Source organism: Tenrec ecaudatus, chromosome 1 (genome assembly GCF_050624435.1).
Source record: "Tenrec ecaudatus isolate mTenEca1 chromosome 1, mTenEca1.hap1, whole genome shotgun sequence".
NCBI classification, from domain to species: Eukaryota; Metazoa; Chordata; class Mammalia; order Afrosoricida; family Tenrecidae; genus Tenrec; species Tenrec ecaudatus.
Genome location: NC_134530.1, coordinates 318,095,781 through 318,112,461, shown reverse-complemented (window position 1 = coordinate 318,112,461; position 16,681 = coordinate 318,095,781). Strand labels below are relative to the sequence as shown.

Sequence of the window (16,681 nt, the reverse complement as noted above, 5' to 3'; positions counted from 1 at the left end):
CTGTGATGTGTTGAAACACGTTTTGTTTAGATACATGTATGAACGGGAACTCTCTGTAGTAATACTTCTTTGCTTACCCTGGAATGTGCTGTATTATTCTAAGAGACACCAGAAATCGCCTTCTGTTTTTACCACTCGAGAATGTTGTGCATGGTTCTTAGAAAACATGCATTGTAGAGTTTGCTGATTATGAAATCCCTGGTATGTGAGGTGTCTGTTACACTTTCCTGCCCTGTTCAGCCTTTTCCTCTTGGGGCAACGACCAGCAGCTTCATAATACTGTCAGACTTTCCATCGTTCTGTATACCACGGAAGCAATTTCTCTAACTTCCCTGTTATGTAAAAACACTGCCCCCTCGCCCTTTCAAAAATTCACTTTGTTCTTCACCAGAAAGCGTGACCATATTCTGATTTCTGTTAGAAATCGCGGTTATTTTTACACAACTGTTGACTTCACTCACTGTTCAGTCAGCTGAGAATTCAAAGAGGGAACCAGGACACAGCTGAGCTGAATTCTTATAGTTCTCATTGCAGTTATTTGGGGTGTCCGTAGTGGGTTCTTGAGAGTTCCTGAACTTTTCCTGTAAGAGAGGGATTTTTTTGTTCTTACTCATTCTTATTTGCCCTCTCGTTTGAGGCTATAGCAGTGGCTCGGCCTCTGTGGAGATCTGGGGTTATGGAAAGCGTGGTGTGACTCTGAGGTCCACTTAAATGATGTTACAGGAGACGAGGAGTGGAGAGAATGGGGAAAAGTGGGATGATAAGAACCTCATCAAGTGATTCCGTATTAGAAAGGTGCCGCATGTCTACTTAGGCCTTTTCTTTACCTACCTAGATGCCAAATCTAGTGATCTGGTCATTCTTCATTCAAATTTAGGATTCCTGTACATAACTGTAACCCCTAACACACACATCCAACCCATCGCCACCACAAAACAAAACAAAATGTTCCCTGTTCTATTCCAACTCCCAGCAGCCCCCTAGGACAGAATGGGCCACATCCCAGAATTTCTGAGACTGTAAGAGTGTATGGGAGCAGCTAGCAAGCATCATCGTTCTCCAGCACAGCTGCTCGTGGGTTTCAACTGAGGACCTTGCAGGTAGCAGCCCAGCACTTAACCCACTGTATCTGTGTAGATACAGTTATTGAGAACCGTCATGACCTGAGTCAGCGGTGGTGCATCGTGACCCAATAAGACAGTGTAGAATTTCCCCTGGGTTCTCCAAGGCTGGAGTCTTTATGGAAGCAGGCTGCTATGACTGTCCTCCAGGGAGGAGCACGTGAGTTCAAGCCACTGACCTTTTGGTTAGCAGCCAACCACTTAACCACTGCACCACCAGGGCTCCTTGGAGTGGTCACTAGTCAGTCGGATATATTTTTGGATGTACATTGCACAGGTGACTGTATCTGCCTTGTGAACTTGAGCATCTTGCAGTGTCTTCAGGAAACACTGACTCTCCTTTGACGTTTGGTCCCACCGTGAATCCTCCATGCATGTCCTTCAACCACACAGGCATCTCTGCCGCCATTTCTTGGAGACTGCATACATGCACATGTGTGGTCTCTGAATTGCTTCCCCCTCCTCTTGGAGTACTTTACTCTCAAATAGCCAATCCTCATGGCTTATGACCGTAATTCATACAGCTGTCCCATTAAGAGTCATCTACACACACACACACACACCCCGGGGACGAACAACAGAAATGTGAGTGAAGGGGGACAGCAGACTGTGTAAGATATGGAAATAATAATAGCTTGTAATTTACCGAGGGGTCACAAGGGCGGGAGGGAGAAGAAGAAGAGCTGATTCCAAGCGCTCAGTGGACATCCCTCTCAGAAGGGTCACAGGAAGGAAGGAGTCAACCAGTGTGCAAGTGCAGCACCGGCAGAACGCACGGTACTCCTTTGGTTCCTTGAGGCTTCCTCGTCCCCCCAGCATCATGACCCCAGTCCTGCCTTCCGCCAAGTAGAAAGGGCTCATGTAGAAAGAAAATGATGATGGTAATATATGTACAAATGTGCTCGATACAATTGGTATATGGATTGTTATGAGTCCCCGATAAAATGATTTATTTTTAAAAAGAGGGAAAAAGTAATTAAGCCAAAACCCAAGTTGCATTTTAGCTGTTAGTCTTCAGTTTTCAAGTGGAAAATACAAAATAAGACTAGCTTAAAAAAAATGACTAGCTAACACGCCAATTTATTTTATTACCAGCCGGTACATTTTGCAGTTAATCTGTCCTCTTCATGAGGAGCCAATGCCACTGAAAAATAGCTGTGCCATGGGGAAATATTTTACCATTAAAATCTTAAAATAATGATAATTTTTTAAAAGTCATCTTCACCTATTCCATGTGGCATGGTGGGTCACAAGTTGAGCTAACACCAAGGCCATCGGATTGTGAGCACAGAAGAAAAGCAGCATTTCCCCCCTGTAGTGGGTCTTCATCTCAGAAGCCCCAGAGCCCTTTGACCCTGACCTGGAGGGGTGCTGTCAGCTGGAGAGCCTTGACCGCACTCCAAAGAGCAACATTCCTTGGCCAGTGTCTTCATCAATCCTTTGTGTCGTTGCATTAAAATATATATATATATATATATATATATATATATATATATATATATATATATATATATGATAGAGAGAGAAAGAGCTCTTTTTGCTTCAATATACTATTTATTTCTTAATCTATTGTCTCTTCTACTCGAATATGTCTCATGAACACAGTGATCTCTCAAGATCTAGAACTCCCAAAATTGCTGCCATTGAGTTGATCCCAATTCCTAGCGACCGTGCAGGACAAGGTTTCTGAGGCTGTAACGGTACAGAAGTAGAAAGCCCTGTCTTTGTGCTGGGGGGGTGGGGGGGTTCACACTGCTGACCCCGTGGTGAGCAGCCCAGCAGGTAACCAGCGTGTCAGCAGGCCTCCAGGATCTAGAACAGCGGGTTCCTCACAGATGCTCACCAAATACTTGCTGGAAGAAGAATGGGTGATTAGCGTGGAGGCTTTGTACAAAAAACAAAGTTCCATTAGTACAACTACAGGACTATAGGTCCTATCTGACTGTACCTTTGTTAAAAGTCACTTTGGAGAAAATCTTTTTAGGATAAAACAAATGTTACCTGTCAGCATGTCGGTCTCTTTAAACATTGAGTTCCGCTTGTTCTTCAGGCTGTAATTGAGAAGGCCTGTGGCCCACGAAACAGCAATCTTTGGAGTCTCTTTAGTGTGTACACTGCTCTATCTGTTCACCTTCCTCATGGAATACAAATGCATTTCCTTCCATCATCCAAACTGGCTAAAGTTTGTCTTTCCTAAGATGACCATACCACATTACGGCCTCACAGCTGTTTCGTCACACCTGGTTTGCACCTCCGTACATTTGCTTTGTTTCCACAATGTTTGCACTACAGGGACTAGAGCCTGCTGCAACTTCTAAAAAGACAAAATGCTCATTGTTCTCTTCCCCCAGCCTCCACCTCCCCGCAAGCCCCTCAGGAGCCATTGGTCCCCTTGCTTTCTCCTTGGGCTTGCTTCCCTGGTCTACCTTAGATAGGTAGGCAAACCAACAACAACAGAGACAAAACAGAAGATTGAATAAAAAGAGTAAAAAAAAAAAATAGCTATAAAAATAATCGGAAAAGCACACATAATTCCAGGTCTGCCCGATGAACGACACCATAGACAGGGGAACAGCTAGGGAATTAAAATCAACAATAAGGAGGACATAGTGGTCCTGGGGGTGTTGGAGCAACAGCGATCTAGCTGAGAGGGATTATGAAGAGGCAGAAGAAGGGTGAGCACGATGGTGGGGAACGGAGGAAGGTAAAAGAAAATGGAAGAAAGGTCTAGGAAGCAAAGCTATGGATAGAGGTGTAAGTATAGGTGTCCATATGTAAATACAGTAATTCATAAAAATAGAAGTATTGGCCTATGTACATACATTTATATGGCAATACATCGAGGTAGTGGAGGGCGGCCTTTGGGTGTCTGCTCAAGCCCTCCCTCAATGCAAGAACACTTTGTTCTATAACCTGACATTCTGTGGTGCTCACCCTCTTGAAGTGATTGCTGAAGACAAAGTGGGTACACAAGCAAATGTGGTGAAGAAAGCTGATGGTGCCCGGCTATCAAAAGAGATAGCGTCTGGGGTCTTAAAAGCTTGAAGTTAAACAAGTGGCCATCTATCAAAGAAGCAACAAAGCCCACATGAACAAAGCACACCAGCCTGTGCTATCATGAGGTTTAACAGGACTCAGAAGACCCAATCCAAACAAACAAACAAAAACATACTGTTGAGAACAAGGGGGGTCAGAGCAGAGACCCCAAACCCATCTGTAGACAATCCCCTCACAGAAGGGTCATAAGGAAGGAATGAGTCAACCAGGGTGCCGTATAGCACTGATGAAACACAATATTCCTCTAGTTCCTTGAGGCTTCCTCACCCCCCACTGTCATGACCCTAACCTTCCACTTTGGGCTAGACCGGAGCTTGTACACTGGTACAGATAAGAGCTCACGACACACAGAATTCAGGTCAGATAGACCCCTCAGGAACAGAAATGGGAGTAGGGATACCAGGAGAGCAGGGGAAAGGTGGGGAGAGTAGGGGGGAGGGTAACTGACCACAGTAATGGACACATAACCACACATCCCCCCACGGAGAAAGGAGACAGTCATCAGTGTAAGCTATGAAAATAATAATAATTTATAATTTATTAAGGGTACAGGAGGGGGGAAGGGATGGGGAGGAGAGCTGATACCAAGTGCTCAAAGAGAAAGAAAATGTTTCGAAAATAATGATGGTAATATATGTACAATATGCTTGATACAGCTGATGTATGGATTCTTGAAAGAGCTGTAAAAGCCCCCAATAAAATGAACTTAAAACAGTTTTTTAATAGTAGAAAGACAAAATGCCATTTTTCCTCACTTCTGGCTGACACACAGACGACCCCCTCATAGACACTGCTGCCTGTCTCGTCCTGGGGGTATTTAATAAGCCCATGTACAATCACAGCCCACTGCGGTTTGGTGAGAATAAACTTTTCTGCCTCCCTGGGGCTTCTAGCAGATTTCAGTGACTGGGCAGTTAGATGCTTTGCTTCCAGAAAGAATGGATCATCTTTTTATGGTGTTTAGCTTGTTCTTAAACGTGTCCTCATTTCCACATTCTTGTAGGAGTATGGAAACAAACAAATATTCTCTCTGATTGTGACCTCTTCAAGGGAACACATAAACGGATTGTTTTTGTTTAGCAACATCATCATCAGTTTGTGCCAAACTTCTGCCCCCCACCCCCAATCCCTGTCCCCCACTCTGCCTATCAGTATAATCACACCAGTCTTTAGGCTTTGGAAATACTCTCTCGTTAACTCTAATAAAGCATTAATGGAAAGTTAAAAAAAAGTTTTTGTAGTAAGATATGTGCCAATAATGCCATTTGAACAGTTTTAAGTTTCCATTTTAGTGGTATTAATTATATTCAGCTGAGGCTCAGCCATCACCACTACCTCTTTGCAAAATTTTCCCACACCCCAAGTGGAAATCCTGTGCCCCTTCGGCAGTAACGCCCCTCAATTCCATCCACTTCGTAAGTTCCCTGGTAGCCACTGATAACTTTTTTGCCTATATACATTGGCCTATTTTAGATGTTTCGTGTAAATGGCATCATCATCCAATATGTAAAAATAAAAAGTCATCATTTTAAATTTTACTTGTTTTATGGGTGATTAGCTTTTTTTCAGATGCTTGCACTTCTTTTTAGGAGAAATACCGTTGTGGCAAAGTGTTCCCTGTCTCAGTGTGCTGTGCTGTCCAGCTGTCATGACCATGCTGATCTCATTGGAAGAGAGACTGCACCTCAGACTTGGCGACACCTCCAGACTCCCTTTCCATGTTGTCCAAAGTCCATTGCAGCTGTGCTCTATAGAAACCCAAGATGGGCCGCTGAGCTCCTGTAGGAACCAGGCCTATGCATTTTCATAATGCCCTCATTACATTGCATTTGCTGCTTCTGTGTGTGTCTGTGTGCATGCATTCATATATGTAGGGAGGGGGGTGTGCTGGTCCTATGTTACCTGGATTAAATTTAATTTGTGTACAAGGTTTTCACCAAAAAAAACCACCCCCAAAACAAAAACTCACTGCATCAAGCCAATAGGACAAGGTCGAACTGTCCCTGCAAGTGTCTAAGACTGAATCTTTTTTGTTGGTAACAGTTGTTGTGGCACATAATTTGTAGAGCATCCACTTCTATAGCTCAATCCTATCAAGGAGAATTGTGCAAGCATTACCGTATCAATTTTAGAATAACCGGCCCCACCCCCACATGGTGAAATTACCTTTTGCATGAGTTGTGCAATCTCATTCAGTTCTAGTGCTCCCTCCTTGATCCCGAGACCCGCTTCCCTCCCTATCACCCACTCCCCACCCCTGCACTCTTATCAACCCCCATACCCGTTGTTATCACTATGTAGCCATGCTCCCATGCATCAGACACGAGGAACCCAAAAGAAACAATAAAACCCCAATTAGTAATACAGTAGTAGGCATAACAGTAATATAATGACAAAACACAAATAATGGGGAAGAAATTAAAGACCATCATCAACATTCCAAAAGCTAGGGAAGAAATTTCTGTTATGGAACAAGCAACAGATATTTGCACACCGAACCAACTCAGGTCTGGTCCGTAGGGAGGTCATCTGGCCAAGTATCCAGTTCGAATCAGCATAGTCAAGATTACAGTGCTCTCTGCCTGACAGCAAGACTGTTTGAGACGCTTGCTTGTGGCTAGTGGGGATCGGCCAGTGGTTCACTCTGACCAGATACTCTGCAGATGGGTCTTGGGCTTCCGCTGGCCTCCTTTGTTTTCTACTCATTGGGCGTTCATAATTTTAGCGCTGATACTGTTCCCTTTGCCGTATTCAAATGTTTTAATTGTCATCTGTGGATCACACAAGCTGCTGCGTTTCTTCTTATGTGGACTTAGTTGACTCCTTGCTTAGATGGCTGCTTGTTTGAATATAAGCCTTTAAGATCCCACACACTATTCCATTTGATAGCAGGACACCATCTTCTTTCTTCACCACACTTTGCTGTAGCACCGTTATCTTCACTGACTTTTTCATGAAGGCGAGTATCAAGCAGGGACATATTATCAAAACCTATGTTCTTGAATTGGGGCTAGAGGTAAGTAAGAGCCCAGACTAAATCTTCACAGGAGTAGACAGCTGTCTTTTTCCCTAGAATGGCTGGTGACTTCGAACTGCTGACCTTGCAGATTGCAAGTGGTTGCAGCGCAACATGTAACTATTATGCTACAGGGACTCCCACAGACAGACTAACGGGTGCAAATGGAACAACCAGGATAGTACATGTAGAAACTGTTGACTTAGAGGATATTCTCAACAACAAAATACCTTTTAAAGAAAAATTAAAGTCACCCAGCAAATTCCAAAGCGGTAAATAATTTATAGATCTATTGTCCTTGAAGCCACAGGGTAATTTTCTGCGAGCTTTTCAGTATTAACAGCCCTGGCACAGGAGCCATCAAATCGTCTGTGTTCTACTCGGGCAACATATGTAACACTGGAAAGATGAAAAAGGGGGTGGAGGGGGTGTTTTAACCATTCAAACTACTGAATTTCGTATTAGCAGGCCCTTCTGGCACTGTGGATTATGCATGACGCTGCTAGCAGCAAGATTGGTGGTTACAACCCACCAGCTACTCCATGGAATAAAGATGAGACTGTCAAGTCCTGTAAAGATTTCCCATCTCAGAAACCCCAGGGAGCAGTTCTGTTCTGTCCTCGTGGTTCCAACAATGAATCAGAATCAACTCACTGGCAGTGAGTTAATTTGGCATTCTAGGTAAGGGGGGCGGGTAGAGGGGGGAGGGAATCGACTACTTAAGAAATTGGCATCAGAAGAACCATATTTCTGGATTATCGATGGCTCATCCTCCGAGAAATATTCTACGTTGAAAAAAAGCCAAGAACAAGGAAGTTGCTAGTTTATAGGCTTTTACGCAGAACCAGCAGCATCAGACCTCCGGAGATACGTGTGGAACCTGCGTCAATGAGTGCGCCCTGGACGTGCAGGCTGCGAGACAGAAATGCTTCCCTGCATGGTTTTCAAGGCAGTCCATGCGGAAAGACTGGGCTCACAGCTGCCGTCTTCTTATGTGGATGAATGAACTACGCTTTCGTGACAGTGCAAAAGTGGGTCGTTTGAATAGTCTGAAATATGATCCCCCCACACCCCAACACACACTTTTTTTTTGTTTTCTTCCAGCCGATTATATGCTGCACCATTTCATAACATTACCAAAGAATTCCCGGGCCGTAGCATCTGACCTCATTGGAATCAATAGCACTTTATTGAGGCTAGAATTTTGGAGGCTCTGGTAAATGCTAGTAGAAAGATACTCAGACAGTATTATTAGGACACTTATTATTTGAGTGTAAGTCACTAATAATGCAAACTACTTGAGTTAGGTTTTTTTTTGCCAGATTATTGCTTCTAAATATAAACTTTTGAATCTTTCTTTTCCCAGTTGAGTAATATTAGCAGAAATTACAATGACAGTTCTATTATTAAAGTGAGAGACTTAAGCAATTACACTGAATTTAGGTTTTAAAAAAATTTTTAAATGAAGTATTCCTTTTACTGATTTACTTCTTAAAGAGCAGGGAATTTGAAGCTGATTGAATGAATATCAAAATATTCCTTCTGATTAGCCTCTGAGAGCATTTACCTGCAGTCCTTCAGCAGCAGCCAGGAAAGTTGAGCACATTAACTATTTACATGACCTTGGGACCCCCTCTAAGTCATGGGGGGTGTCCATGTGTAGTGTCACCTTTGGTATGAAATGACTTTCAACATGCAGGCCCACCTAGGGTACTGCCCTTTAATTAGTGTGCCTGTTGATCACCGTTCACAGTTTATGTATTTTTTGTAATCCTTCTGACTGCTGCTAATGGACTACTTGAAACAACTCACTGTCGTGGAAAAGCAAGCGCTCCTAGAGACATAACCCTCCTCTGACCAGGAGAAGTCAATCTCCACCCTTCTTCTAATGCACCGCACTGAGCTCGGACACAGGAAAGGCTACAGTGAGTCATCATCCTTTGGAATGGAGTTTTGGCAAAGTTTAATTTTTGGAAAGGAGAAAAAAGAGGGGGGGTTTCTTTGTTGCGAGACTATTGTATTAGTGATATTATCTTTCTTTTGTTAGTAACCTCTTTTGCCTTCCACTCTTTCCATCCTCTGTCATTGTATGTTGCCATCGGGCAGAGATCAGAATCCAGCTGTTGGGACTGCTCTCTATTCAAGGGAAAAATCACTCTGCGCCTCAACTGCAGGCTGCTCTGTAATTACTTAGGCAAAATGATAATGGATTCTAATAACTAAACTTTTTTTTAAAAAGGGTTTTTTCTCTTGTACAGTGCATTTTGTTCCTTCCTAGTACTTGCTTCTCCTCTTACCAAAATGAATGCATCAGAAAGATGATGGGTGATCTGATGAACCGAATGTTCATTGCAAAGGGCTGGTAGACCCAACAATTTTAGGAAAATGAGCAGAAAGGTAGATGAGCAATTTTAGGGGAGAGAAGAGTATCTCCTTGGCTGTTTAAAAATGCTCATTTCTGTCTCCCTATTTGCTGCCTCTCCTGCTGTCTTTTTGTGGTTCCGGGCACTCGTTTTTCCAGAGATGAGAGTTTTGGGTGAACTTGCACTTCTAATAGCTCAGCTGTTCTTGCTTGCTTGTCTTGTTCGTGTTCAGTTTACCCTGCTGGCCAGGTTTCACCTCTGTCCCTGTGGTGGTGCAAACTGGGACTGTCAGACTGAGGTTGCTGCCATGACCACTCTAAGCCAACCCCATTGACCCTTCCCTTAGGCTTCTAAGGCTCTGTTCACCACTCCTCCTCCCCTAGTAGGGATGCATGAGAAATTCCCAGGATGTCGGACAGTGTTTTCAGGTCAGCTCCTAGGTGATAGCCGATTTGAGATCACAGAAGTTCAATGGGGAATCCCCAACTGGCAGCAACTGGAAGAGCTGCATGACAGATAGCTCATTGCCACCACATCGATTCTGACTTCCAGCGGCTCTATGGGACACAGGCGAACTTCTCCTGGGGGTTTCCGAGACGGTAACTCTGTACAGGAGTAGAGCGTCTTGTCTGCTGGTTTCAGACTGCTGACCTCACAGTTAGCAGCCCAACAGAGAAGGTAGACTTCACCAAGGTCACTGCATGCCGTTGATTCGAGTCGGTCTGACTCTTGGGTACTTGATAATACATGTTTGATGATGAATAAAGAAGTACATATGCAAAGGTGTTGTGTTAGTCTGGATAGACTAGATAAACAAATCCTTAGAAACTCATATGTGTGTAAGAGAAAGTTTTATATAAAGGTTAACTGTACATTAAGAAAGCATCCCAACCCAGTCCAGTCCAAGCCCATAAATCCAATGTTAGCCCATATATCCGATAGCAAGCTATAAAGTCCTCTTCAGACTCACGAAGCGCCTGCAATGGCAATGAATGCAGGGCGATCACAGGCCAGTGGGTAGAAAGTCTTTGGATCCACTGGCGTTGTGAGCATCTCAGCCCTGGCAGGGGTCTCCATGTGGCTCCTTCAGTTCCCAGGGCTGGTCCACGTGACTTCTCTTCAGGGATGTCTCGCAGGGACTGAGTAGAGAGAGATGTGTCCAAAGAGGTAAAAAACAGCAGTCCCCAGAATTCTCGGGAGAAGGTCATGCCCACACAGAGGTCTCGTTGGCTGTCTCCGGATTTACAAACTAGACTCCACCCCTATACTCTTAATCCTCAAATTGACACCAGATTATGTAACTACCACAGGTGTACTACTCATAACTGGTACCCGTAAGGAACACATCTGCTAGGCAAGCACTTCTAGCTGAAAGTCTAGCCAATTAAGTGCGCAGAGTTAGCATGCATCAGTGGCTACAGACTGCAACCCTCGGGTTCGCGCTGAACCTTGACCCCACAAGAACTGCTGAACTATGAGTAATGACAAGGCTCCCCCGGGGCACGCATGCCCGCCATGGTGGCTGGGTGGGTGCTGGGAGCCCACATGGAGGTTCGTCTTTGGTGTGAGGTGACTTTCCGTATCTTATTTGAGGAACTGGCTCTCCTTGAAATGAATGCTTTAGCCACAAAGGGGCTTCAAGAAGGTCATAGGGGGTTGTCCTTGTTTTTCATTCCATTTGTCCACCAACTTTTGGAAGCACTTTCTTATCCCTTTACACCGTCACCCTCTCAAATTAAGAGCACTACCAGTTAAGGAAAAACTAAGAAAGGGATTGAATCGTCAAGCTGAAATTCTGCTGAGGCTGGGCTTTCGCGTTCTGCCCGTGATCTCTCATTTATCAGCCTTTTGCTCTATAGAGAGTATCTCAGTGACCTTATTGCAGGAGCCACTGAGGCCGTTATTCCTGTTGTTGCTGATGGAGTGTTCCAGCTGCTTCCTCGCTCCGTGATTTAATTTGCGGCGCAGCCCACCAGGGGGCTAGTGGTCTCCACCTCTGCTGCTTTCAGAGCTGGCTGCCGCTTTCTAGGGGGATGCTATTTCCATTCTTTTTCATAGTGATTTCCCCTTCTATATTCATCCAGCAACAGCAAGGCACAGTTCCAGGGACCCGCTCGTGCTGCAGAAGGCGTAGCATGGAACCATTTGGATGGAAAAATTATAAATTAAAATTATTCTGTTCATTTTAAAATATTCATATTGTGTTGCTCATATGCCAGTAACTGGAAAATCATGGATAATGTCCTGTTGTTATAACCTCTTTCGGAGTGTTTAAAAAATCCGTTTATGTTGTTACTTAGCCATCTCTTTTCCTGCAAGTGGATTTTGTGATAAGATTTTTTAAAAGAAAGAAAGAAAGAAAAAGGGAAGCTTGTATGAGTCCAGTGTTCGATGGCATATGCACTATTAAAATAAAGATGATCCTATTTTTGTAACTAAAATTATTCCACCTATAGACAATACTAATAAATACACATATAGCTATGGAAAGACCAAGCATTTTCTTTGGATGAGGAAGCTGCTTATTAGATTTAAAAAAAAGGTTTATTGATTTCCAGAGCTAGGTTTTTTCGCTGTAAACTAAGAAAACTACCCACCTACTCATGACAGTTGTATTTTAGAATATTGACTCCGCCTTCAGCCTCTCAAAGGGCATGGCTGCGGCATCGTGCTCAGATAGTGGCGTCTTTACTTTTGAGAAAGTGGCATTTCGCGTCTGCCCTTCCATTTTCCCTTTCTGTGGGTAAGCAGTGCGCGCCTCTGGAGGACAGGTAGGTCGTGCAGCCGGAGATGTCCTTGGGTGGGGTGGATAGGTTCTGGTAAGCGTTTCGGTGGCATCGTCGTTTTATTGTAAAGTGAACAGACTCCCGGCACTATGTAATGCGATAAGTGGAGTGCAGTTCTCAGATCGACCCTTTATTCTTTCTAAGTGTCGAGGCCACATCCATATGGATAACCTTCTGTGTGCGTGTTGGTTCTCTCAACTGGAAGTCTAGTCTTTGAAACTCTTTCTGTTGGTTCTCTCAACTGGAAGTCTAGTCTTTGAAACTCTTTCTGTTGAGTCACTTGAAACCATGTTACCTGCTGCCGTTGAGTCGAATTCCACGCACAGTGAAGACCCCACCTAAGGTTTCTGGTTTTGCAAATCTTTCCTGGAGCAGATAGCGTCAGGTTCCTCCCGCAGAGCAGCTGGTGGATTTGAACCACTGACTTCTTGGTGAACAGTACAGCACGTACTCAGCATTGCCACCACGAACAAATCCCACGGCTCATTTCAAAGTTCATTTGAACCTTATGGGTCATTTATCCTCTTAAAATAGGTGTGTCAGTCTGGGTTGATTCGAGAAACAAATGCATCGACACTCATGTGTATAAAAGAGATTTTTATATCAGAGTAATTGTACATTAAGAAAACATCCCAGCCAGTGCAGATCAAGTCCATTAAGTCTGATATTAGCCCTTGTCTGATACCAATCTATAAAGTGCTCTTCAGACTCATGGAACACATGCAATGATGCCGAATGCAGGAAGATCACAGGTCAGTAGGTGGGAAGTCTTGTGGATCCAGTGGCATTGTAAGCATCTCAGTGCTGGCAGGGGTCCCCACGTGGCTTCTCTGGCTCCAGAGGTCTGGCTCCATCAGTCTCTCTCCGTGTGTGTTCTCCACAGGGATGTCTCTCAGGGGGTGAACTGAGGGAGAGAAAGCTCCTCCCACCTCCAAGGAGGTATACCAGAGTTCCTAGAATCCTCAGGAGAAGGCCATGCCCACACAGAGACCTCATTGACTATATCCTGCTTGACAGGCTAGACTCCACACCCACCCTCTTAATCCCCAAATGGACACCAGATTATGTAACCACCATAATCTGAGGATGGTTTCCGAAAGATCTCATGTGCCGTGAAAATCTGGGTGGCTCTTGCAAACTTAGTTGCAATTCACTTTATTTATTTTTAACTGTTTGATTGGCATATAAATTCACCTATTCTACAATTCTGTAGTCCAGTCACATCAGGAAGAGTTGTTCCATCATTACCACAATCAGTTTCAGAACATTTCCTTCATTCTTGTTGCTTTAAAAATCATTTTAAATACGGTTAGGCAGATCCATTAGTACTCCCTCTTGTGTTTGGAAGCATCTTATTGCAGGCTATAATACTTGAAGTCAGGACTATAAGAGCAATAACAATAATAACATCTAACGGAAAAAAACAATGAATTCACGATCCTTGAGTTGATTTCGACTCATAGCGCCCTCTACAGGGTTTCTGGCTGTGAAACTGAAGGGCACAGACAGCCTCATCTTTCTCCTGCAGAAGAGCAGCTGGGTTTGAACCACCAACCTTGTGAGCAGTCCAACACTCACCCAACAGCCCCCGGGGCTACTGTAACATGGCGAACACAAAGCCCAAATTATGTTTTCCTAAAGTATGATGAAGGGGAAACAGGATGCGGTCTGTCAGCACGCAGAATTTCCTGCACCACAGTGAGTTCGCCTAGCAGCTAACCGTTGTTTGGCCGTGGCCATGCAGTACACTGTTGGTAATGCGATGAAGACGGATTAGACTGCAGGTAAAATGAGTGCCTTGTCATTATAACTGTGAGCTAAACCTTCTCTGCCCTTGACCTCTTGCCCTCGACTAGTGACAGTCAGATGAGTGTGTTCATGGCAGGGAGTACTGATTCTGGAGAGACTGTTTCCATTCCAGGGCGGATGGCGTTCAATCAAATAGGTGTTCTTGGAGGTGAGATGGACACTTTGGTCCCCGGTCAAGGTGCATTGGAAGGAGCAAGGTTATGCTGCCTGGCTGCGAGTGTTCATCACAGCAGAAGCCACGCCACTCGTCTAGTGCAGGGTGGTAACTCTGTGGTGTTCAGAAGATGGACTCTAACCCACTGCCACCATGGCTGTTTCTCTGTGGATGGGTGCCCAGGCGGCCTGCACAGGGGTGGTGAGAAGCACTGCATTGGCAGAGCGAGCAGCTGAGTGAGGCCAGAAGAACCTTCCGCAGGTGTGCTCATGGTCTCCTTTGATTCACAGAGGGTGTTTGCGAGATATGGTTGACCAGCGAAGACACCGGCGCATATGGCAGAGACCTTGGCACCGATCTCCCCACGCTGCTGTGGAGACTGGTGGCTGTGATTCCGGAGGGAGCCATGCTGAGGCTGGGCATGACCAACCCGCCCTATATTTTAGAGCACCTGGAGGTAAGAGACGACAGCCCGTTCACGCGCCAACCCAGACGCGAACTGGTCCAGGCACTGTGCCATCCTCCGCCTTAACACACATTTCCCCAGGTTTCTGTTTGTTCTGAAGAAGGATGGAAGCCTCCACGTTCTCGCTCTCCTCAGTCAGTCCGTCTTGGGCTTGCTTCCTCCTCAGTGGATGTTGCCGAGAATTTTGAGCGTTTGCCATCTTGTCTCAGTTCTTGGTTTCTTCCTTGTAGCCTTTCAGTGTCTGGCGCAGACCAGTACCTCCATCCCTCCACATTGATTCCTGGTCTAGTTCGGGACCCCCAGTGTCATAGGTTACTCTGGCGACCGCCCACTGTGTGTTGCACCGACTACTTTTAGCTGTACCGGTGAGGATGCGGACTAAATGAAACCAACTGTGACCGGGTCTGTTCAGACGCCCTGAAGGCCTCTGTAGGGTTCCTGAGACTGTAATGTTTTATTTTCTTTTAAATCATTTTATTGGGAGCCCGTACAACTCTTATCACAATCCATACATACATCACTTGGGTAAAGCACATTTGTACATTCGTTGCCCTCATCATTCTCAAAACATTTGCTCTCCACTTAAGCCCTTGGCATCAGCTCCTCATTTTTTCTGCCTCCCTCCCCGCTCCCCTCTCCCTCATGAACCCTTGATAATTTATAAATTATTAATTTTCCTCCTCCCTCCCCGCTCCCCTCTCCCCCATGAACCCTTGATAATTTATAAATTATTATTTTGTCATATCTCACAGTGTCTGACGTCTCTCTTCACCCTCTTTCCTGTTGTCCATCCCCCAGCAACGAGGTTATATTGTAGATCCTTGTAATCGGTTCCCCCTTTCCACCCCACCCTCAGAGACTGTAAATCTTTATGGCAGCAGACAGCCTCATCTTTCCCCCTGAAAAGTGGTTGGTGGGTTTGAACTACCCACCTTGGGGTTAGCAGCCTAATGCCTAACCTATAATGCTTCCAGGGGACCTTATCAGGAGCCACTGCCACCAAGGGGATTCCAACTCTAGCAGCTCTATATTGGCTTTCTGGGCTATGAATCGTTCAGGGAGTAGATTGCCTCAACATTGTTTCTCTAAAACTGGCAGGTTTAAACCACTGGCCTTGCAGTGTGCAGGCCCAAACCCACCTGACAGTGCGCCAGAACTCCCTCAACGCGGACACTAGACCTGCCATTTGAAGATGGTTTTCAAGCTCCGTGCCTTTGTCATGAGATAGGGGTGAGGTGGAATAAAGGGGGGATACAAGCTGGCAGGCATGTGGGACTCTTCGGCCTGGTTCGCCTGTGATGTTGGGGAGCAAAGAAGGACGTGTGACCCAGTGTCCTTCATCTGCATGCCTCCCATGGCTCTGGAAGCTTGCCTTCAGTCTGCTCACTTCCAAGCCGAGATAAATGTGTGTGAATAATGGTAGGAGCCAGTGAAAATTTCCATCAGAAATATGAGCAGAGACCATGGACGAAGGAGACATGATGTCATGGAAAAATTATGTGAAAATAGGATGATTTCTCAGGGTCCTTTAGTAAAAGCAACAGTAATTGGCTGGATGATCAGGACAGAGATTCATTTTGTCACAGTTTTAAAGGCCCTTACTTCCATGGTGTCAGTGTTGACTCCTGTTGACCCTGTAGGACAGGGTAGAACTGCCCTCATGGGTTTCCATGACTAACTCTTTATAGGAGTAGAAAGCCTCATCTTTCTCCCAAGGAGCAGCTGGTGGTTTTGAACTGCTGACCGTTTGGTTAGCAGCCCAAGGCACAGTCCGTGTTCAGGGTTTTGGCAGGGCCATACTCTCTCAGAAGCACCAAGAATATCCTTTCCGGTCTTTCTCAGCTTCTCCTGGCTGGCAACGCTAGCCACCTGTGTGATACCTTCACCATGACACAGTCATCTCTTCTCT

General features: G+C 45.1%; 1 protein-coding gene across 2 annotated transcripts in view; it reads left to right on the top strand.

The window, feature by feature from the left end:
* CDKAL1 (CDKAL1 threonylcarbamoyladenosine tRNA methylthiotransferase) overlaps positions 1-16,681 on the top strand; it is a 770,441-nt gene that overhangs the window by 456,481 nt on the left and 297,279 nt on the right. For both annotated transcript variants that reach the window (XM_075533360.1, XM_075533370.1), the window contains exon 10: positions 14,597-14,763. In XM_075533360.1, coding sequence (XP_075389475.1) covers positions 14,597-14,763 — 167 coding nt within the window. The remainder of the gene's footprint in view (positions 1-14,596; positions 14,764-16,681) is intronic.